Here is a 23476-nt window from a genome sequence, read left to right as displayed (position 1 = left end):
CGGCCAATCCTCCCTGTCATTAGCGCGGATAATGGAGCGTTCTATTGTATTTATATATCATAAAGAGAACAAACGTGTGCGCTTTTTGCAGCTTTACAGTGTCAGCGCTAACTTGGTAACGTGCCACATCGCAGTGAGAAACTACGCTAATAACGCTCGTGCAGTGTCAGTGCTAACGTGGGCAACGTGGGCACATCGCGGTGAGAAACTACGCTAATAACGCTCGTGCAGTGTCAGTGCTAACGTGGGCAACGTGGGCACATCGCCGTGAGAAACTACGCTAATAACGCTCGTGCAGTGTCAGTGCTAACCTGGGCAACGTGGGCACATCACCGTGAGAAACTACGCTAATAACGCTTGTGCAGTGTCAGTGCTAACGTGGGCAACGTGGGCACATCGCGGTGAGAAACTACGCTAATAACGCTTGTGCAGTGTCAGTGCTAACGTGGGCAACGTGGGCACATTGCGGTGAGAAATTACGCTAATAACGCTTGTGGAGTGTCAGTGCGCTAACCTGGGCAACGTGGGCACATCGGTCGAAGATAAACTACGCTAATCACGCTCGTGCACAATTTACGGCGGATTTAAATCCACCGGCGGCGCGGCAACATCGGCGGCATTAGATCCTTATGGCGGTATCCCGTGGTTCCAAATAATACAAAATGTCCAGGGCAATTAAATATTGTATTTCTGGGACTCGGTCACGGACCGGGTCCTGGTCCTGGTCCTGGGCCGGCCCCGGGGCCTTCGCCCAGTGGGACGTTGCTGCTGCTGCTGCTGCCCCGTAGACTTCCAGGGGGAGTTTTACCAGAAGGGCATCCTTACCAGGTGACCTAACCACCTCAAATGGCTCCTCTCGACTCGGGCACACGTAGAAAAAAAAAATGTAATCCAATATTTGCTTTTGTGTGTGTGTGTGCTTATGTTGGCAAAGTTCCAGCTCTGAGAATTTAATAAATGCAATACGTCTTGACGTCTCTCTTGTGACGGGGGCGACTTGTTTTTTGAAGGTTTTCTCAGAAGTGGGCCTCCGGTGACCCCTTCTGCGGGCCCTTCTAACGCCCTGTCGTGCAAAAAATGCGTTGTTGCTTGTCCACGCCTACATGCATCATAGCACGGTTGCAATCAAGTTCATTTATTTGGTATAGCCCTGTGAGCCATTCGGCTCTTGAATCGGGTGCAACCGCAACAAACAAAATAACATGAACAAGAAAACATCTTAAAGTGACTACGTGACTAAGTGCAAACAGAAAAGACAGCAAAATATTGCAGAAAAATACACCAACGCTGTGTGCAAAAATCCCAGTGGGATGCAAGTCAAATCGGGGAAGATACGAAAAATATAAGGGCGCCAGGCATTGCACGATCAAAAAGCGCCCCCGCCTTGCCCAGACCACCAGCGCAGTGGAACTGCACGTGTGGCCACGCCGTCGTCGTTGTCGTCGTCGTCACGATGGGTTTTCTCGCCGTTCGCGGACGTGATTCATCGTTTAATCCCGCGAGTGAATATAAAGTGCCTGGTGCGGCGCGTGTGTTGTGAACATGAAGACATTGACGAGGAGAGTTGGAACGGCGATGACGGAGCCGGCGTGCGAGGCGCTGCTCGGATTACCGCATCGCAGGATCGTGAGAGAGTAGGCGGCAGCTTGATTGGGGTGGGGGGGGGGGGCTGGGGGGGAAGCCTTCATCCAGCAGTGGATTGACCGTGGCTGACGATGACGATGATGATGGTGATGACGGTGATCAGTGGTTTGAGACGTTAAAATGTAAATGTAGGGGGTTGTTAGGAGGATAAGACGTCGGCAGGACCTTTATTAACACATTCCTGCGGAGGGAGCTGGTAGGAACGTTGGGTTGCTCGGTCAATGGCCTGCAGGGTCAACGGCGGCGTGGTGTATTCCGCAAATATGTCCGACTGTGAGGGCAGGCACAAGCCGGCGTGAGTAGGTTAAACGTTGAGTTTTATAAGGGCACCACGGGGTGACCAGCCCCTCCCCACCCAACCCCACCCTTCCCCACCCTTCCCACCCCCAACCAGCCCCACCCTCCCCACCCAGCCTCTCCCCACCCTCCCCTCCCCACCCAGCCCCTCCAGGAGGTTCCTACCAGTATGAAGTTAAATAAAGCTTTAAATCGAAATTTAAATAAACCTGTGTACAAGAGAGAGCGAAAGAGATCAGAATTCGTGCTAAGAGGTGGATGTCTGAAGCTGGAGTCGTGCCGATTACTACCGTAAGGGTCACGCGTTTGAACTCTGAACAAAGCAACTGAAAAATAGAGCCTTCTGGATTTTGGCTACGGGTGACCGTATGAATACGGTGCTACGAGCGATTAATTTAATGGAACGTTGGTTTAAGATCCTTGGAAGTTTTTTAGCAGAACGTGGCAGGGAAGCATGGTGTGCAGTCGTATTAGATGGTAGAGGAGCGTACGAGGCTTTTCCACATGGAGAAATCGTTTGCGATAACATGTCTGCGCGTGATTTTGGTTGGCACGTGTTGCTCAATTGGGAAATGTTTTTATTGCTCGTGCCATTGCGAAAACACGAACCGCACCACACACAACGGCTTTGCAAAAAAAAAAACGACAGCGTGAGACGATCGGAAGCCCGGCCTGATTGAGGATTGGGGTCAAAGGTGACATGTTCTGAATGTCGTAGATTTATGCACAGCGGTTCCTCATTTAACCGCGGTAGATGTGTTCCTGAAAAGTGGCGCATTAAGCGATTTCCCCCCCCCCCCTCCAGTGGCATTTACATCTGCAGAACGTGAACAACCAGTGGCATCTACATCTGTAGAACGTGAACAACCAGTGGCATCTACATCTGTAGAACGTGAAGAACCAGTGGCATCTACATCTGCAGAACATGAAGAACCAGTGGCATCTACATCTGTAGAACGTGAAGAACCAGTGGCATCTACGTCTTCAGGAGAGTATACAACTTTTAAAGCCAATCCCCGTGTTTTGTGTACATGCCGTACAAGGTGTTTGGAATCGACAGGAGTAAAGTTGGACTTGCGAACAAATCGACTTACGAACAGACCTCTGGAACCTAAATCGTTCGTAAGTCGAGGTTTCCCTGTACAACGAATGGTCACGGATTTTCACCGCATCCTGCGGATGATTCCGTGGGTAGCGTGGAATTTCTCTGCGTAGCAAAGTTGTGAGTCGAGTCGCATAATTGTTTCATTCATTCATTTATCACTTTCACCGTGTGTATGTGTGTGTGTCCCCTCCACACAACTCCCCATGCAGGTGCACAGTTGCCGTGGATGATGTCATTTCCTCTGGACGCAGTTATGCTGTCAGCCACCCAGATCTACATCATTCTCATGGTGCACATCACAGCCTTCCTCAACTTCTGCCCGGCCAGCGGTTTCATCATCGCGGTGAGACTTGGGGTGACGGTGGTGGCGGGACGGGCGGGCTTTCCGTCGGTCGCGCAGGAAGCCACGTTCACGAATGCCGCGACTTCCCAACTACAGCTGCGACGTTTAGTTTGTTGTCCTTCCCCCGCACCTCCGAATAGCACGGTTGGATACGTAGGGCGTGAAGAAGTTCTACATAAATACATAGACTTACACGGAGACCCATAGAGTCACACAGAGACCCATAGTTTGTTGTCCTTCCCCCGCAGCTCTCATTCGCACGGTTGGCTACGTACGGCGCGAAAGATGTTCAATGTACTTGCAGGTCATTCGGTCAATAAATCCGCTGAAAATTTGTGATTGACTGCTTTCTGTGGTCGATTACTCGGGGCTTCTGTTTTGGTCACCCTGCATTTGTGTGTGTGTGTATGTTGAACTTCTTTCGCACCGTACGTAGCCAACCGTGCTAATCGGAAGGACAGCAAACTAAACACAAAAAGCAGTTCTCAATAAATTCGTTTTCAGTCTAGATTTGAAAGTGCATAGCTCCGGTGGCTTTCCGAGATGTATAATTTCAAAAGCGAAATTTTATGAAGACTCACTCCAACCCTCCTCCCCCCCCCTCACTGCCCGCCCCCTCCAAAAAATAAAAAGGAATACCCTTGAAGAGGATTACGTGGAGCTATCTCTTCAACAGCGTGGTCAGAATTACCATAATTTAGTCAGCTGCGTCTTGTATACGCGGCTCGGCTGTGTGTGACTGTGCAATGGAACTCCACCCGGGCCGGTGCCCCAAGTTCAACGAATGATGCGTCACGTGCAAGCTTTACGATGCGTTGTTTTGTGGGAACAAGGTCGAAATTATGGAGAAAAAAATTTGACCCGATAACTAGGGTTTTATAGGTCCCGGCAATGCTTGTCCGCTCTGCCGGTTACAACAGCCAGGACACGCTGTGCGAGAGCCCCCTTTGCAAAATCGTACAACGCGCCGGGTAAGCGTGTGCCATCGAGGAGGTGGGTGCCGATGACTGGTACCAGCGGTGTCAAGATCGGCCTCAGTGGAGGAGGCTCGTGAAGGACGCTACTGGGCAGTTGGAGGCAGTCGCCCTCCAACAACAACGGAGGGCGGAGGAGCGACGCTCACAACAACGAGCGGAGCGCCGGGTGGCTAAAGCACAGCAAGTTGGTGCAGTGGGGGCACAGGTGGTGCGTCAGCCAGTCATCTCGGTCGTCTCGGTCAGTCGACCCGTGGCACCTGCTGGGTCTGCCCCGTGACCTCCTGCCAGCGGGCGTTCGACACTTCACGTGGCCTCAAGGTGCACTTAGCCTGGCACAAGCGTCGTGGTGACGTCACCGCCACTTAGTGGCGAATGATGGTTGTTGTTGTTGTTGCCGTGAGGATGCTCTCGTAAAAGTGTTTATGTGTCCTGTTCGAGTTTCTGCTTCTGCAGAAATGGCTAAAGTATTAACGCGTGTGTTTGGTCTCGACGAAAACGCAATGACTGCCGGTTAATTAGAGGACGGTATAAACTTGTTTTTCTGACCGCAGAGGTTATTGAAATCAATACACCCCGTGAGCTTTGAAGTTATCCAACTTCAAAGTTCATGAAGAACGTCCCTCGGCGCACGCGAATTGTAAAATCAAGTCAGTAATTCCGGAAACGTTTCTGTGTAACTGATGTCTGTTGTATCTGACTCATCCCATCCAGAGACAGGCCTCTTGTTTGTACAGCTGGGGGATACCCCATTACTTCACTCATCGACGACTCTACCAATTTTCAGTTCGATTACTTAACTAATCGATGACTCTGCCGTTTTTCACTTCTATTACTCCACTAACCAACACGTTGGGGACATATCACCTTCATTCCGCATGCGCCACCGGACGGGAGATGATAGGCCGAGAGCCTGGTGACATCATTGGCATTGGCTGGGGCGGCGCTTATCTGGGTTTCACCGCTTTCAGGAGGCATCTTGTGGGTCTGTCTGGCATGTTTGGAGACAGCTGTGCGTGGTGGTTTGTGCCCTGCTTTTTTGCGTAGCGCCTGGAGCCCCAGTGGCATTTCAACGGCGCGGTGGGTCCCACGTTGTAACCGTGAATCGTAATCTGTCGCCGGCAGACGCGGGACAACTATTCAACGATGTTCGATGACCGCCTCTCCTCCTTCGGCAATCAGCTGCCCGAGCAAGGCCTCAAGGTTGGTGTGCAGAGAGCCGCCTCGATGCTAGCCGCTCTCACGATTGTGCCTCTTTGCGTGCAAATAAGCAAATAGATCTGTTCAGTTTTCGTTTTGTTTACAGACGGGAAAACATTGCAACGGTTTTTTAATCGAGTCGTCTGTCCCGAATTGCGACACTCCGTCAACGTTAGTTTTCACGCGCGTGCCGGCTGAAATGTTTTTATATTATAGTGTTTGATTTTTTGTTTGTTTTACACTTTGGCTTTCGCGACCAGTCTTATAAATCACAATTGATTTTTGGGGTCAGATCGCACGAGTATAAAAAAATAAACGCGTGTCGCAAGCCTGGCAGCTGCACGATGATGCCGGTTGTAACGATTGGCGAAACGTCCACGCCCGGCTGTTAAACGCGCGAGTGGATCGCTCTCCAGCAACGCACACACACCGGTGGTGCTGCTGAAGCGGTCGATAAATTGGCGCACTCCATCACGTGACGCCTTCATTTAATTGGCGGCGTCGGGCGGAGGAGAGCTTTTTTGTTGTCGTTTTTATTTGAACTTTTTGTATATTTTGCGTCTTGTTTGCGCCCAACTCTTTTGCCGGGCGGCGGTGGCGGCGCACGCCGGTAAGCCCACAGTGACGTAGGCAGCAAGGGTTGGTGGATCGCGCGAGGTTTTGAAACTCCAATTCCTGCGGTCGTCGAGCTTCCATATATCCTGGCTCGCCGGGCAGAAGGCGGCAGAGCGAATATCCGGACTCCCATCGGTTGCATATTTACGTGATATAGTCTTGCAACCCTTTTGCCACTCCGATGATGTACGTCGACTTCATCGATTACCGAGGCTCCCACAAGGCCGTGCAGGAAGGCGCGTGCGTGGCACAGTTCGGCGCCAGATATCGTGGGGTGCGGTTGTATCGCTTCGGTTCTCTGCGGTGAGCGCAACGTCTTGAAAAACGGTGGTGCTACTCCGCCTCTCTAAATAATTAACGCTGAACCGCTCGCGCGTTCCGAGATTCAGCGGTGAACGGGACACCCACCCACCCTGCAACTTGCAGACGTCTCGTAGTGGGAAAGGGTTAATTAGGCTCGTGCACCACTGCCAACGCAGCATCGCCGGGTTCCATTCCGACCGTAACGCCTGTAGATTAGCACAATTGGCTATGTAATGGCGTGAAGGAAGTTCAACATCCCTAGACTCGCACAGAGACCCATAGACTCGCACAGAGACCCATAGACTCGCACAGAGACCCATAGACTCGCACAGAGACCCATAGACTCACACAGAGACCCATAGACTCACACAGAGACCCCATAGACTCGCACAGAGACCCATAGACTCACACAGAGACCCATAAACTCGCACAGAGACCCATAGGCTCGCACAGAGACCCATAGACTCACACAGACCCATACACTCACACAGACACCCATAGACTCGCACAGAGACCCATAGACTCACACAGAGACCCATAAACTCGCACAGAGACTCATAGACTCGCACAGAGACCCATAGACTCGCACAGAGACCCATAGACTCGCACAGAGACCCATAGACTCACACAGAGACCCACAGACTCACACAGAGACCCATAGACTCACACAGAGACCCATAGACTCACACAGAGTCCTATAGACTCACACAGACCCATAGACTCACACAGAGACCCATAGACTCACACAGAGACCCATAGACTCGCACAGAGACCCATAGATTCGCACAGACACCCATAGACTCACACAGAGACCCCATAGACTCACACAGAGACCCATAGACTCACACAGAGACCCATAGACTCGCACAGAGACCCATAGACTCACACAGAGACCCACAGACTCACAGAGACCCACAGACTCGCACAGAGACCCATAGACTCGCACAGAGACCCTATAGACTCGCACAGAGACCCTATAGACTCGCACAGAGACCCATAGACTGTTGTCCTTCCCCCCAACGCCTCGGATTAGTGCGGTCGGCTACGTAATGGTCGCGAAAGAAGTTCAGCACAAACCTTGCCGTGCCAAAACAAGTCGTCCTCGCTGGTAGCTCACGAGCACGGAGGGCACCTCGCCTCTAAGGGGCGCTGTAGCTCCATGCTCATCTGCCCTCCCCAGCTCGAGACGGAGTGACGTCACCACCCGGACCAACAGAGGGGGGTGGGTGGGGGGCAGAGGTCGCAAACGGGTACCTTTTCCCTACCCGTACCCTACCCGAAATGAGTGACAAACGGCGACTCACCAGTGACTCACGGCCTACCCGTACCCGGCCGCACCAGGGTCACAAACGGCTACCCGTACATAGCCGGGTATCGGGTAGGGTACGGGTATCGGGTACCCGGTTGCGACCTCTGGTGGGGGGGTTGGCCCTTATTTGGCGACGTTAAGACGTTGGCAGGCGTGCTAAGTGGGACTCAAGAAACTGAGAGAGAGAGAGAAAAGCCACACACCCCCCCCCCCCACCGCCACCGCCCCCCCCCGCCGTTGAATGAGCGGCCATGGAAGTAATTATGCAGCGACAGTGTGACGCACACAATGCCCTGTGTGTGAAGCGAGCTCGTCGCTATTTTAACATCTCGTTGAATAAAATATGAAGGAATGATAATGATGGACAGCTTTTTGTCATTTTATTGATGGCCCTCCACTGGAGGGAGCTCTAGAAAGCCCCACTCGTGACTCGTTTGGCCTACTCTTCCACGCTGGACAGTTTTATTTTGAAGAGGTGGGAGTGCGCACACTCTGCGCCACCGCACGCTCACTGCGGTGCAAACATTTTGTGCTGTTAGCTGGACAAGACGTGGCGTGGGGCGGTAGGAGCGGATTTGAGAAACGTGCCCCTCTGTTTTAACTGCCGTGTCGGGATTGCAAATCCGTTGCGCCCACCGCACAGGGTGGCAGATTCCCCACTTGATATGTATGTATACTTTAAAAAGTAGTAACGTCAGTAATTCACCACGCATTTCAATGTTGCCGTTGGTTGAGTGATCGCATTCACCAATCTCCGTCTCGCTCTTTCTGACTGAACGGATAGTTTCAGCTCGGTCCTGTCACCGTGAGTGACGGATGGTGCCAAAGCCCCCCACACACACACGCACACACACACACACGCACGCACACACACACAGGCACACACGCACACAGACACACACACAGACACACACGCACACAGACACACACGCACACAGACACGCACACACACGCACACACGCACGCACACAGACACACGCACACACGCACACAGACACACGCACACACGCACACACACACGCACGCACACACATACGCACACACACACACGCACACACACACACAGACACACACGCACACAGACAGACGCACACACACACAGACAACAACAACAACCGCCATTCGCCACTAAGTGGCGGTGACGTCACCACGACGCTTGTGCCAGGCCATGTGCACCTTGAGGCCACGTGAAGTGTCGAACGCCCGCTGGCAGGAGGTCACGGGGCAGACCCAGGTGACACACACGCACACACACGCACACACGGACGTCTGCGGGAATTCAAGTGGGGTCTTGCCTCCTCCTCCTCCTACGCTCCCCAACCTCCCACCACGACCCCACACTCCCACACGCCACTGCAGCGCCACCCCGAGCCCCAACAACATTCACACGTACAGACAAAGCCCTTTTGGCAGGCCACACTGCTCTATCTTGGCCTCTTCATCAACGCGTGGTACCCCCGGGGTTGTTCGGAGCATATTTCATCAGGCTGGTCAGTGCGGGTTAGTACTACTACTACTATTTTACCAGGTAGGGCCCACTGAGCTCTTTAGCTCTTTTTCACAAGCGACCTGGCCACAAATGATAGCTCAACGAGGTGGCTCATCATCATGTGGAAATTGATAGCAGCCAAATACTCGAAATGCACGTTGAGTCTAAATGTGGAGGGAAAAAGTGGAGGACCCGGAGAAATAATCCACGCGACCACGGGGAGAGAGAGACGCGCAAACTCCAGGCATACAGGGGTCGGGATCGAACCCACGACCCTCCTGTATACCCGGCGAGGTAGTTAACATCTCACCACAGAGAGAGAGACACGCAAACTCCAAATCAGGGTCAGGATCGAACCCACGACCTCCTGTACACCAGGCGAGGTAGTTAACATCTCACCACGGAGACACGCAAACTCAAAATATGCAACAGGCGTCAGGGTCGAGATCGAACCCACGACCTCCTGACACCAGGCGAGGTAGTTAACATCTTTGAAGGCAGGATGTCCACGGCCGGTTCAGATATATCACCCCACCACTGATGTTTGCCACGGTCGGGAATCTAACAGAGGTCACTGGGTTTATTCGTGCATCGCTCCACCACCCTACTGTATACTCCTTGCACTTGCCCAAACCGATCTTGAATCCATCCATTCACCAGCCCTCCCACACACACCATATGCAGCGAGTCTCTTCGTTTTCATGGTATCGGTGTCAATCCACTGCCGAATGAGGGCCTCCCCACGCCGTGCGGGCCGCGCGGATTATTTGAGCGCACTTCACCGCTCTGGTCCGGTGCGTGTCAGCGAAGGCGGGTCGCGTGGATGTGGGAGAGTAGAAGTGAAGTGAAAACTGTGGATCTCTTTTGCGCTGCCCTGGGGCTGCGTAAAACCCCGCACCTCAACATAGCCCCACTGCGGGCTTGACCCCTGCCTAGCTTTCCGAGTTCAGGTGAGATTGAGCGCGTTCCGGGCGATTTTGGTCATCCAAGATCATTTGCCAGCGCTCGTTTTCAGAAAGTCCCTCCGTGGAATGTTTGGCAAAAAAATGTGCACGTGATTTTCTTTTTTTTCTATGTTTGTGTGACTAAATTACCCATAGCTTCCCGACCCATAAGAAGGGAAAAAACTAATTCTACATCGACAGCTTCAGAAGCCTACTTGATGATACTGCCTTCTCTTTGACACCTTACCACCCCCTCCAGGCATCTTGGATTACGTAAAAAGATGATCCCATCTACATCATTGGAACCTCATTTGCCAGTAAAAAATATGATAATTGTTTTTTTACCCTTCTATCTGGCAACAAAAAAGGTGTCAGTTTTGTTGCCAGATAGAAGGGTAAAAAACTAATTATCATGCTCCCATCAGTGTGTGTGACCCACCAACTCTTAGAGTAGAATTAGTCATCTACTTCTTCTTCTGTCGACCGGCTGATTCCAATTTCACGTTCAGGTGGTCAAGCCAGATGACCGCGCCAGGAGTAGCGGAGTAGTGTATCGTCGCAGTGACGTCGCCTTCATATTTGTGGATCGGGCACGAAACGTTGCTCGGTCTGTTCTGGATGACCACAGTCGCACCACTACTGGAGAGTTTGTTAATCTGTCTCACGGGGAGCTCGAACAAAAGCCACCGTGAAACATTCGATGGAAAGCATTTACACCATTGGAACCTCATTTGCCAGTAAAAAATATGATAATTGGTTTTTTTACCCTTTTATCTGGCAACAAAACTGACACCTTTTTTACTACAAGGAGTCATGTTTGCATAGACCACATTATGACTGCAGGTATCGTGGTCTATGCAAACATGACTCCTTGTAGTAAAAAAGGTGTCAGTTTTGTTGCCAGATAAAAGGGTGAAAAAAACAATTATCATTCGATGGAAAGTTTTTTTTTCTAAATCTATCGGAGACGCGTTCAATGTAGTGGTGGCGTTCCGTGTGCCTGTGACCCCCCCCCCTCCCCCTAGGGTTACCTGGTGCCCGTGCAGCCGGAAGAGGAAGGCTGCCACATACTGAGCCCTCCGCCCAAGATGCACAACGCCACCTACTTCATCGCCCTCATCCGCAGGGGCGGCTGCAACTTTGATGTCAAGGTCGGTCTCCTGGTGATGGGTGCCCCCCCCCCCCCCCGGTGACCTCGGTGAACCCCTTTGGTCGATGCACGTGACGGAGAGGCGGCCGAGGGAGAGAAACGCATCCCAGGAGGGGGGGTTGACCGCCGCCGTGGAGACGGAGCGATGGAATCGGTTCGTGTTTACGTGTGCAGGAGTGGGACGAGCTGTCGCAGCACCGGACCGACGGACATGGAGAGGGGGGGAGGCTTTCATGCAGCAGTAGATAGACAACAAGTGCCGCTGAATGGTGATAATTATGGACGTGGACCAGATTGTCATCTGGACAGAATGGCAAAAAACCACATCGTTATTATGACTTTTATAATCCACGGTCATTCCACTGCTGGATGAAGGCCTCCGAGACGTCGCCATCTCGTACGGTCCAATCAAGTAACAATCCTCTTGGTTCTTTCAGTAAAGTCACGTAGAAGGGAAGTAATAAAATAATAAAAATAAAACATAATAAAATAATGTTTTATTTTTATTATTTTAAAACATAATAAAATATGTTTTATTTGTATTATTTTATTACTTCCCTTCTACGTGACTTTACCGAAAGAACCAAGAAGGTGAATCCCTGCAGTCACGAAAGCTTTAAATCGAAAAAAGTAACTATCCGTTTAATGCGCGCACGCGAGCTGAGTTGGCCCCGTCTAACTCGGCTTGTCTCCCGCGGTGGACTTCCCTTGAGCTGTGAGTCCATCTTTCGAGTGCCACTCCTTCCCGAGTCGAGCCCAATGTTTCTCCAACTCGTTTCGCCCGCGGACCGCTCGTCCCGATGCCAACATTCCCGCAGGCTGCCCCCAAGGTCCTGGTGGTGACAAGACGCATTCAACTCTCTCTCTGTCTCAATGATGCCAGTGATACACAAAATGATTCATATTACCGGAACATTAAAGCGTTTTTATTTATTGAACGCAGCCATAAGGTTTAGGGGCGGGGTGCGGGGGCATTTAGATGTTATGGTATTTTAATTATGGTCAACATCACGTATAACAAAATATTAATTTACGTCCGAAACCAAAGGTCATTATTGTCGGGATCAAACCGCTGCGTTTGCATCGCAGCCAACTCGGGACCACTTGGCGGTGGCGAGGAACCGCGCTCTTGAGAACCGCTGGGCTAGACCCCACCGGCCATCGTCCATGCTCACGACGCGTCCTGCCCCACGGCCCCCGTTTGCGCTTCTTCGCAATCATCGCGATGTCTCTCTCTCGTTTTTCGCACGTTCACGAATCCGTGCGTTGCTCGGCAAGTCCGTGGGTGAAATTCCAAGCTTGCACCTCTCCACGCTTCTTTCGCGCGCCCTTCAGCCTCTTGCATTTTCTTCGTCAGCCCGCGTGTGCCACGGTGGCGAGATGTTAACTACCTCGCCGGGTATACAAGGAGGTCGTCGTGGGTTTGATCCCGACTGACGCCCGTGGTCGCGTTGATTTTTCTCCGGGTCCTCCGTTTTGTCCCCCACATTTAGAAACATGCCGTTGAGAGCATTTGGCTGCTATAAATTCCCACGTTGATAATGCCGCTTCGTTGAGCTATCATTTGTGGCCCGGTCGCTTCTAAAAAAGAGCTGTATAGCTCAGTGGGGCGGGGGGGGGGGGTTAAAGTTCGGACATGGTGCTGAACAACATAGAGCGGGATACAACCCCTCCTGAGGTTCACAGCTCATCGGATTCCTCCAGAATAAATAAATATTCTGAATCGCAAAAAACATGCGCAGTGGTGAAAGTAAAGTGGAGGCCCGAAGAATGTCAACAGGTGCCTCCAGCGACTGCTCCCCCATCCTCCTCCCCTCCATCACCACTTCCCCCTAGGCCCCCGCCCCACTAAAGACAAAGATCCCCCGCACAGCCTTAACAGACTGTCGGGCCAAGTGCCGTTAGCGAGCAGCACCTATGAAGGCCGGCGCCGCACACGAGGGAATGGATGGCCAGCACCACGCCCGACTGCCTTTTGTCTCCCCGGTGGCGATGATGTTACGCACCGCACTCATTTGAGGCCGAGTCGACCTAGGGGAGGCCCAGGACCGGTTCAGATGATCGTCACCGTGTGTTGGTGGCCGTGAGCGGGAATCGAACCCCGTTCGCTGGGTCCGTAGCACGCTAACCGCTACGCCACCGCTCCTACCCCACCCCCACAGCCAGCCCCCCCCCCACACACACACGCACACACACACACACGCACACACACACGCACACGCACACACGCACGCACACGCACACACACGCACACACACACACGCGCGCACACGCACACACGCACACGCGCGCGCACTTATCCGCTGCAACAAGCACAGCACAGGGCCACTGTACACGCGCCCAAGCGGTTTTGTTATGCCAGAGGCACAACCGGTTACACGAGGCAGGGCACCTGACCAAAGCTGACGGATTTGTTTCTCCGTTGCGCCACCGCAGTGGCAGTGAATGGTTACGCCCCGGTTTAAACATGCGGCACAACCGTCCTTGTTACTCGCAACGTCGATGGCTTTGTCGTCGTCGTCGTCCTCCTCCTCACACGTGTGACGAGTGACACGCTGATGGTGGTCTAGTGGTGTGCTAGTGCAGGTGTCGGCGACCAAAATATCAAGGAGAGATTTGAAGCTTTCGTGACTGCAAGGATTCATACTCTTAGTTTTTTCGGTAAAGTCACGTAGGTAAAAAATTTAAAAAATTAAATGTATTATTTATTTTGTATGAATTTTTATTTAATTTTTTACCTGCATGACTTTACCGAAAAAAACTAAGAGTATCAAGGAGAGACATTTTTTTCGAATCCGCTAAAACAAAAACAAAAAAACCCCTCAATATTTCAAGAGCCGCAATGCAACGCGGTCAATATACGAGACGGTGGTGCTCCTTAATAAAATAACGTCACAGGAATCGGTCCTTAGAGAGCCCGCCGCGTGCGGCTCCGTCTCCGCGGGTTGCCGGCCCCTGCTCGCCTTTGTGGTTTGGAGGATTCGGCGCTCTCACCGCGGCAGCACGAGTTCCAATCCCAGGGAACGAGTCTTCCCCCGTACCTCCGACGAGCGCGGCTGGCTACGTACGGCGCGAAAGACGCTCAGCGTGCTTATGTCCGTACGACGGACTCCCTTGCATGACTTTGACCCCCACGTGTTCCACCGGCGGTACAGCAGGAAGGGGGTCTTGCCGAGAAACCCGGCGACCTCGCTGTCCCCTTGCGAGCGTTGTCCGACTGTCACCTGCCACCTGTTTACTCCCATGTGACAATAATCTTTATAGTTAATGACAAACGTACATTTCTAATCCGGAATAATAACACCGGGAATGTGCCCCACCTCCAGACGGCCGCAGCAGCGCATCTGGCAGCAGTGTGCCAGTCCACGGGTACTCTCTCTCTGCGTGATGAGTACGTGGGTTTCCGCGCGAGCCTGCGGGTCTCTTGCGGATGTCTGTGCCGCGTTGATCTTAGCACAGACCGCGCAAATCGGAGGTGCGAATCTGGCGAGGCGAGCGGCATTTTAGTCTGGAGGTGGCGGTCGGAATGCACGACGGGTTTTTGCACGACGTGGCGAACAGCGAAGGCTGGCGGGGGAATTGGAACCGCACACGCCGGTAATATTCACACCTCCCCCCCCCCCCATCATGCCTTGCATGCTTGACATGCGATCACCGACATTGCACGTTCATTGTGCTCTTCTCAGACTTGCCCCCCGCCGCCCCGAGGGTAGCGTGGTTGGTACGCGTCGCTGCACTGTACGTCCGCGACACCACACCCGTGCTTCCCGCCTGCGCCAGTCTGCACGGGCCGAACGCGGTGAAGTCATAATCGCCACGACCCGCACGGCGCACGAGGGGGGGGCCCAGCCTCCCTCCATCATCCAGCAGTGGATTGAGAAATGGCCATACGCGTGGCAGTCCGTGTGTACGCACGTGCGTGTGTGTGTGCGCGTGTGCCGTATGCCGAACTTCTTTTCGCACCGCACGCAGCCAACCGTGCTCGTTCGGACGACTTAGAAATGTTCCACAGTGTCGTTTTGAGTTTCTTGTTTGGCCAGTAGTTTAAATTTACTTGCCCAGGGTTTTTCTTCCCCGCAGGAAGACAACGCTACACTGTACTCTGTACTGTACGTCGGTGGTTCTCGTCCTGTTTGGCATGGCGCCCCCGTGCCCAACAACGATCACAGGTCCCCGTGCTGCCCGCTGTGCCCCCCCCCCCCCCCACTGGCCCCCCACAAATTAGTAAAGGCACTGCAAGATCTGACCGGTTGCCGAACGAACAACGCCGTCGTGAGGTCGCAATCGTTCCAAACGCAAAGTGCTTCTCGCCACAAATGAGCCCCCACGATGCGTCGCTGATCTCGTCGAAGGAGCGTAAACCATCGTAGCGCCAACTCCGGTCATTCTCGCAGCAGCAGCAGCGGCTTTTAGCTGCTAGCTGCATCACGCGCGGCGCTTTCAGATGGGCTTCTGCGGCCGTCTGGAACGCTCTTTTTTCCGATATTAAGAAGCCACTGGGAGCTATGCACTTTTTTATCATCGTCTAGATTGAAAACGAATTTCTTTAGAACCGCTTTTTTGTGCTTACTTTGTTGTTCTTTACCCCGCACCGCCGATTAGCACGGTTGGTTACATACGGCGTGAAAGAAGCTATACACACATACACACAAGGCCTCAAGACTACACGGAGATCACGTGAGCACGCCTCGGGTCAACGCAAGCAGCATTTAGAAAGACACCCGTTTCATGTTGTGTACAAGCTTGTTTTGTAGCCGAAACTATTGAGCTGACGTTGCTGGCACGCATTCAAAAATGTTCCTGCACTGTATCCATGCTGCAGCCCCCCCCCCATCCATTCCCGTCCCCCAAGTGCATTGAGAACCACTGCTAACACATTGTCCTGCGGAAGGAGCTGGTAGGAACGTTGGGTTGCTCGGTCAACATCGGCGTGGTGTATTCCGCAAATATGCCCGACTGTGACAGCGGGCACAAGCCGGCGTGAGTAGGTTAAACGTTGAGTTTTATAAGGGCACCACGGGGTGACCAGCCCCTCCCCTCCCACTCCCCACCCAGCCCCTCTCCACCCAGCCCCTCCCCACCCAGCCCCTCCCCACCCTCCCCACCCAGCCCCTCCCCACCCTCCCCACCCAACCCCACCCTCCCCACCCAGCCCCTTCCCACCCTCCCCTCCCCACCCAGCCCCTCCCTCCCCACCCAGCCCCTCCCTGCACGACGGACACAATAATCCCCTGTGGGCTGGTGTAACCGAGAGGTTCCTACCAGTATAATTTTTTCCTTTTTTTAACCAACACCGATGGGATTGATGCTTCTGCTGTTGTCGCAATACCATCAAGGTACCGGCAGGTGTCACCAAACGAGATTTCCCCCCTCCCCCTCCTCTTCCACTGCCGGCCAACAACTTCGCTGAAGTTCAGAGTCCATTTTTGTCAAATCTTTTTTAGGCCACGCATTTTGCGTCTAAAAGACCGTGAGAGGGATCCAACTCACCCGCCCAAGCGTGTAATCCTATACGAGCAACTCCCCACTGCATCGGAACCGTGTCTGGGTTGGGTGGGGTGGGGGGGCGATTGCTTGCGGCCGTGAACTCGGTGGGTTTGTATTTACCCTCGGCGATTTGAATAAGAGCCCAGCCGCTTTGCGTGACCCCGTTTAATCCCGTGTGGGTGGACCAATTTCCCGGACAGACCCGTTGGGACGGGGACATGGGAGCATTATCAATGAGCCGGGTATATTTTATTAAGGATGTACACTTTTGGTTTTGTTAAATGACGTGGGTCTTTGCAATGTCAGACGTGCCTGAAAGTCGCCACGTTTATTGCGCGTCAGCGGTGTGTGTGTGTGTTCTCTGCGGCTTACGAGCGGTGAGCGTTGCTCGTGCGAATTTGTTTCTACATAGGTTGCGGTTAAGATTGTTCAACGTGAATTTGATATGTATTTAGGAATATTGTCTTTGTAACCAGGCACTGTTGCTTCAGCTCCGTAACACATAACTAAACTCAAAACTAAAACTTTTTTTTTCACCAGGTAAGGCCCGCTGAGCTGTGTAACTCTTTTTCAGAAGCGACCTCGCCACAAATCGTAGCTCAGCGAAGGTGGCTTATCACGTGGACATTTCTAGCAGCCATGTGCTTTAAACGCGTGACGTTGATTCTAAATGGAGAGGGAAAAAACCGGAGGAGCCTGAGGAAAAAAAAATCCACACGAGCACGGAGAGAGAGAGACACCTCAAACTCCAAATATACAGCAGCAGGCGTCGGGACTGGGATCGAACCCACGACCTCCCGTATACCAGGCGAGGTAGTTAACATCTCCTAGCCACCGTGGCGTCAGGGTCCAGGGATCGAACCCACGACCTCCTGTATACCAGGCGAGGTAGTTAACATCTCCTAGCCACCGTGGCGTCGGGGTCCAGGGATCGAACCCACGACCTCCTGTATACCAGGCGAGGTAGTTAACATCTCCTAGCCACCGTGGCGTCAGGGTCCAGGGATCGAACCCACGACCTCCTGTATACCAGGCGAGGTAGTTAACATCTCCTAGCCACCGTGGCGTCGGGGTCCAGGGATCGAACCCACGACCTCCTGTATACCAGGCGAGGTAGTTAACATCTCCTAGCCACCGTGGCGTCAGGGTCCAGGGATCGAACCCACGACCTCCTGTATACCAGGCGAGGTAGTTAACATCTCCTAGCCACCGTGGCGTCGGGGTCCAGGGATCGAACCCACGACCTCCTGTATACCAGGCGAGGTAGTTAACATCTCCTAGCCACCGTGGCGTCAGGGTCCAGGGATCGAACCCACGACCTCCTGTACACCAGGCGAGGTAGTTGACATCTCCTAGCCACCGTGGCCGTCAGGCGAGACGGCGCAATCAAATAGCGGTGCCCCCCAGACTCATCCTGCGCTTGTCTGCCCTCTCATAAGTAGGCTTTACCTGGTCAAATAAAAAAAATAGTTTACTTTTAATTGGGGGGAGGGGAGCTGAACCAAAAGGGAAAAGGCCAGGGGGGGAGGGGGGAGCAAAGAGACAGAGAAGGGAGAGAGGGGGTAGACAGAGAGGGGGTAGACAGAGAGGGGGTAGACAGAGAGGGGGTAGAGAGAGAGAGGGGGGAGGGGTAGAGAGGGGGGGGGGTAAGAAGGAGGAGAGCAGAGCGTGAAATCTTTCATTTAAACGGGGGGGGGGGGGGGGCACATAAAGCAAAGCATTGAAATAAAAACAAGAAAAACTAAATGAAGAAACGAAGCAAAGTGGCGACTACACCGAGCATCTTCTTGTTTCCTCTGATCGTAGAAAAAAGAGAGGGAGGAAGAGAGGGAGAGAGGGACGGAGAGGGTGGGAGGGAGAGGGTGGGAGGGAGAGGGTGGGAGGGAGGGAGGGAGGGAGGGGGGGAGGGAGGGAAGAACTCCTCCAGAGTGATGAAGCTCACACTTGTCGGGGCCCCGTATCTTGCACATGAAGGGCCTTATTGTCAGTCGACAGCTGGATGAGGGTCTGCCCGTGGCCGTGTGCGGGTCACGGGGGGTTGCTTGTGACCGAACTTAGCGAATCCGTGTGAATCGATGCATTGTCGCGCTTCTGATTAAAGAAGAGAAGTTTTTTTTTTCCCCCCTCCAGGCGCATTGGTATGTTGCCGTGGCTTTTTTTATTTTTTAACGCAGGCTTTTATTTAATAATCAAAAAACAAAGACTTGAGCAAATGGACGTGTACATGTGCCCCGGTGGCGAGATGTTAACTCCCTTGCCTGGTATGCAGGAGGTCGTGGGTGAGATCCCGACCCTGACGCCTGCTGCTGTATATTTGGTGTTTGTGTGTCTCTCCCAGTTTTTCCCTCCACATTTAGAATAATATGTTTAGAGTATTTGGCTGCTGTAAATTTCCACACGCACTGGTTTTTGTGCAATCTTTGGTGATGGGGCTGGCCATTGAACAAAGACGGTGGTGGTCACTGCATCGCGCGCTTTCAGATGCGCTTCTGCGACCGTCGGGATAGCTCTTCCTTCCGATATTAGGAAGCCACCTGAGCTATGCACTTTAAAATCTTAGATTAAACACTCTTATGTTTAGAACCTCTTTTTGTGTTTAGTTTGTCTGTCCCCCATACCTACGACCAGTGTCGTCGACTACCTATGGTGCGAAAGAAGTGCAACATGCGTACATCAACTCGCTCACTGCGCTTGAGAACTCGGTTAGATCACGGGTGGCGGATGAAGCCTGGATTCACACCCAAGCTCTTGGCGGTGGGAGCTCGACTCGGCGTTATGGAAACCCTAACCGGGCCACTTTCCGTCTCTCTCTGTCTCTCCCTCCGTCTCTCTCGATCTCTTTTTTTTTACGATCAGTGGAAACAAGAAGATGCTCGGTGTAGTCGGCACTTTGCTTGGTTCATCATTTCGTAATTTTTGTTTTTACTTTGCTTTATGTAAACCCCCACCTCTCGCTCACTCTCTCGCTCACTCTCTAGCTCACTCTCTCGCTCACTCTCTCGCTCACTCTCTCGCTCACTCTCTCGCTCACTCTCTCGTTCACTCTCTCGCTCACTCTCTCTCGTTCTGCACGCAGCCCTTCTCGCAGTCCGACGGCCTCCGACGGGTAGCTCATATCAGCATGCAGAGCTCCCCGTCATCTGCCACCGAGCACACGGCCTCTTCCATCGCCCACTGCTCCTTAAAGGCCGGCACGGCGTGGGTCAACCGCGCACGGCGGAACTCCAGCCACACCCTGGCTCCATCTTTACATCTCCCATCTCTCTTTCTCTGTCTCCCAACAGGTGCTGCGAGCCCAGGAGGCCGGCTACAAGGCTGCCATCGTGCACAACATCAACTCGGAGCAGCTGGTCACCATGTCATCCGACGACGGTACGCGCCTGCACGCGCTTCCGCTCGTCACCGCTCGCGCCCGGGATTAGCGCCGTCTCGCGCGTCGGGAGGAGGGAGCCGTGGGGGCGGGGGGTAATTGGGGGCGAGAATGAGGGGGTGGAGGGTTTGAGCCACCGGGGTCTGTTTGCTCGACGCACATGTACACATGCACAGACCTTTCGACAATCTTACTGCTGGATGGAGGCCTACTCACGCTGCGTGGTTACTGGGGGGTTATTTGACCGTCTGTCAATATGTTGAAGTTATTTTCTCAAAGCAAGTGCCGCTGACAAAGGCGGGCATGCCCAGATGTTATAGGTTGTGACTGACTAGCTGATGTATTTTGAACTCTTTTTGCACTGTTAATTAGCCAAAGGATGACAAACTAAACACAAGAAGCAGTTTTTTAAAAGTGCAAAGCTCCCAGTGGGTTCCTAATAGCGAAAGGACGAGCGTTCCAGACGGTCGCGGGTTAGCGAAGACGTTGGAGCATAGAAGTACAGTATAACGATGGATTTTTCCGCACTGCACACGATGTGGCCGCACAGCCCTACAGCAGCAGCTGTTACGCACGCACGGTGATCGCTCCACCATACACCACACCACTGTCCAGGCTCAAACCGGCTTGGCTTCCACGTGACGTCGTGTCAATAAAGGACTCGGTTAGATATAATCCGGGACGCTACGTTGTCGGTCCTGCGATGTTTTTAGACATTCTAAATTTGACGTGATCATTTTTAGTTCGGTAGGATTGCTGCAACGGGCCAAAAAGACCCTGAAACTCGGATACTTTGAAAGCGCCTTATTTAGCAGCGAGCGGTCGCGTAACGAACTTCCCCCATCTACCAAGCCACCTTTCAAGGAGCAGCTGTTTCCTATTTAATTTTTTTTGGAACGACCCATACCGTCGGGGTGGTGGGGTGGGGTGGGGGGGGTGCTATCAGGCTCCGCGCGTGTCCTTAGGATATTATCCATAGCTCCTGCTGCTGCCTTGAGTATATCGTGAGCTGGGTCAGGGGTTGGAGGGGTGCAAATGTGCGTAGCCTTTTATGGGGTGGCTGGGAGCACGCGCGCTCAAGCAGCTGTTTGAGCGCGCAGCAATGCAGCCCGGGGATTATTTTACCAGAAGTTTTTTTTTATTGAAGAGGAAAAAGACAAAACTAGGGGGACGGTACAGCGTACGGTCAGACGCAGTTGAGATTGGTGGAACGGGAGTGTTTGTGTGTGTGTGGTTTTTATTTTTTTCAGACCGTACGTAACTAATCGTGCTAATCGGAGGTGCGAGGGAGGACAGCAACCTAACACACGAAAATCAGTTTCTAAAGAAATGGCTTTTCAATCTAGTTGATTTAAAAGTGCATAGCTCCGGTTGGTGTCCTAATATCGTGAAGGAAGAGCGTTCCAGACGGCCAGCCAGAAGCCGCTACGAGCAAGCGTAACGGAGGAACACCAAGAGGCCGAGTTTGGGTTCCACATAGGAGGGTTAATAGTTGCGTACCGATGTATGTTGACCTTATGAGTGGGAGAGACGCAGTGGAAGAGGGGGTGATGCTTTGAGGAGCGGCGTTGTACGGTGGCAGGCAAATGAAAGGGTGTGGTTGTGTGCGTTGAAAGGGTGTGGTTGTGTGCGTTGCGGAGGTCGGGTGACTCCACTGGGCTGGTGGTGGTAATCGGTGAGCGCGTGTCGATCGAGTGAGGGTATATCTGGTGGGGCAACTACGAGGAGGGGATGTGTCATTGGTGGGAGAGCGTGGGTGCACGACGTGCGGTGACGAGCGCCGCAAAGCAACGATTCGTGCAACCCGGGGCGGGATGGTAAAGCCGCGGGGGGGGGGGCACCATGAAACGCACGTGGAATTGACACTCAAGTTCCAGCCGGAACACCGACACAGGGCATCCTGAAGTGGTTTAACCGTCGGGGGTTTCATGGACTTGCGTGAACGAGATGGGAAAAAAACGAAATGCTGTTTTTTCGCATGACGGGGCAGATGGCTCGGGGGGGAGGGTCGGGGCACGGTGCTGTCACCGTTGAGGGCCTGGGTTCGAATCTGGGTATCAGCCGCACGTGACCGAACGTGGATCTCAAGAGCAGAGGTCGCAACCGGGTACCCGATACCCGTACCCTACCCGATACCAGGGTCGCAAACGGGTAGCCGTTTGCGACCCTGGTGTGGCCGGGTACGGGTACGGGTAGGCCGTGAGTCACTGGTGAGTAACCGTTTGTCACTCATTTGGGGTAGGGTACGGGTACGGGTAGGGAACGGGTACGGGTACCCATTTGCGACCCTGGTGCGGCCAGGTACGGGTACGGGTAAGGAATCAAAACCCGTTTGTGACCTCTGCTCAAGAGTGGCCGGTTGATGTTCTCCAACGATTGGCACAAAAAAAATCTTGTCGAGTTACGTTTGGTTTGCTTTTAATTCGTTGAATTTCTTGCTGTGCTAATTGAAAATTATTGTATGAGAAAAATAAAATTAGGATTTACCCTTTCTGGCAATAAAACAGGTGTTAAGATGTTCAAACACCAAACAGAAACCTTTTGCAAGGTGTTTGATCATCTTAACACCTCCTGTATTATCGCCAGAAAGGGTGAAACCTATTCTTATTTTTTCATACTTTGATCCTGGAAAAAAGGTCTCATTTTAAAAAAAAAATTGGTTTTCAACTGCCCGCAATGGACGTTCCTTACGAGCAATCATCATGCCTGATAAAGTGAAGGTATTTCCTGAAGTGGTTCCACAACATATCCTTACACGGGCCGTTATGTAAAACACACGGTTACGCTGTTCTGCGAGCGTTCCTAACGGACGCTACGTCGCATGGCACGATGGCATTATCACCACACTTGGAATAAAATTAAATATTTGTTTAACCCCCCCTCCGCCCCTCCCGCAAGGCTTACATTTTACCCCAAGACAGAACGGATCAGCATTCCGTCGTCGCTGTCGTTTCGTGCGTCGACGATAGCGGGTGGCCCGACTAGGAGCAGGAGGGGGAAGGGTGGGTAGCGAGTGGGGGAGCGACACTCGCCCGCTCGATGTGGGACAGGTGCCGCTCGGAGCCAGCGTTTGAACAGCTGCTCGACTGTAATTGGTGTCCCCGGCTATCGACTGGGCCGTTGCCGTATCGTCCGCGTGCTCAAAGCCGTCGACCCCCTCGCACCCCCCGCCCAGCCCACCCGCCTCTCGCGCTTCCGCCGTGGGAGGGATATCGGGTTTGTGCCCCGTTGCGCCCCTCTGGATAA

At 53.0% G+C, this 23476-nt stretch overlaps 1 protein-coding gene across 1 annotated transcript in view; it reads left to right on the top strand.

The window, feature by feature from the left end:
* The first annotated feature begins 2831 nt into the window (after positions 1-2831).
* LOC144735713 (E3 ubiquitin-protein ligase RNF13-like) overlaps positions 2832-23476 on the top strand; it is a 71899-nt gene continuing 51254 nt past the window's right edge. The window contains exons 1-4 of the mRNA XM_078618215.1: positions 2832-3389; positions 5489-5566; positions 11249-11374; positions 20145-20232. Coding sequence (XP_078474341.1) covers positions 3219-3389; positions 5489-5566; positions 11249-11374; positions 20145-20232 — 463 coding nt within the window. The 5' untranslated portion in view covers positions 2832-3218. The remainder of the gene's footprint in view (positions 3390-5488; positions 5567-11248; positions 11375-20144; positions 20233-23476) is intronic.

Source organism: Lampetra planeri, chromosome 56, assembly GCF_965212315.1.
Source record: "Lampetra planeri chromosome 56, kcLamPlan1.2.h2, whole genome shotgun sequence".
Lineage (NCBI taxonomy): Eukaryota > Metazoa > Chordata > Hyperoartia > Petromyzontiformes > Petromyzontidae > Lampetra > Lampetra planeri.
Note: the sequence above shows the minus strand (reverse complement) of the source record. Positions and strands in the feature narration are given on the sequence as shown.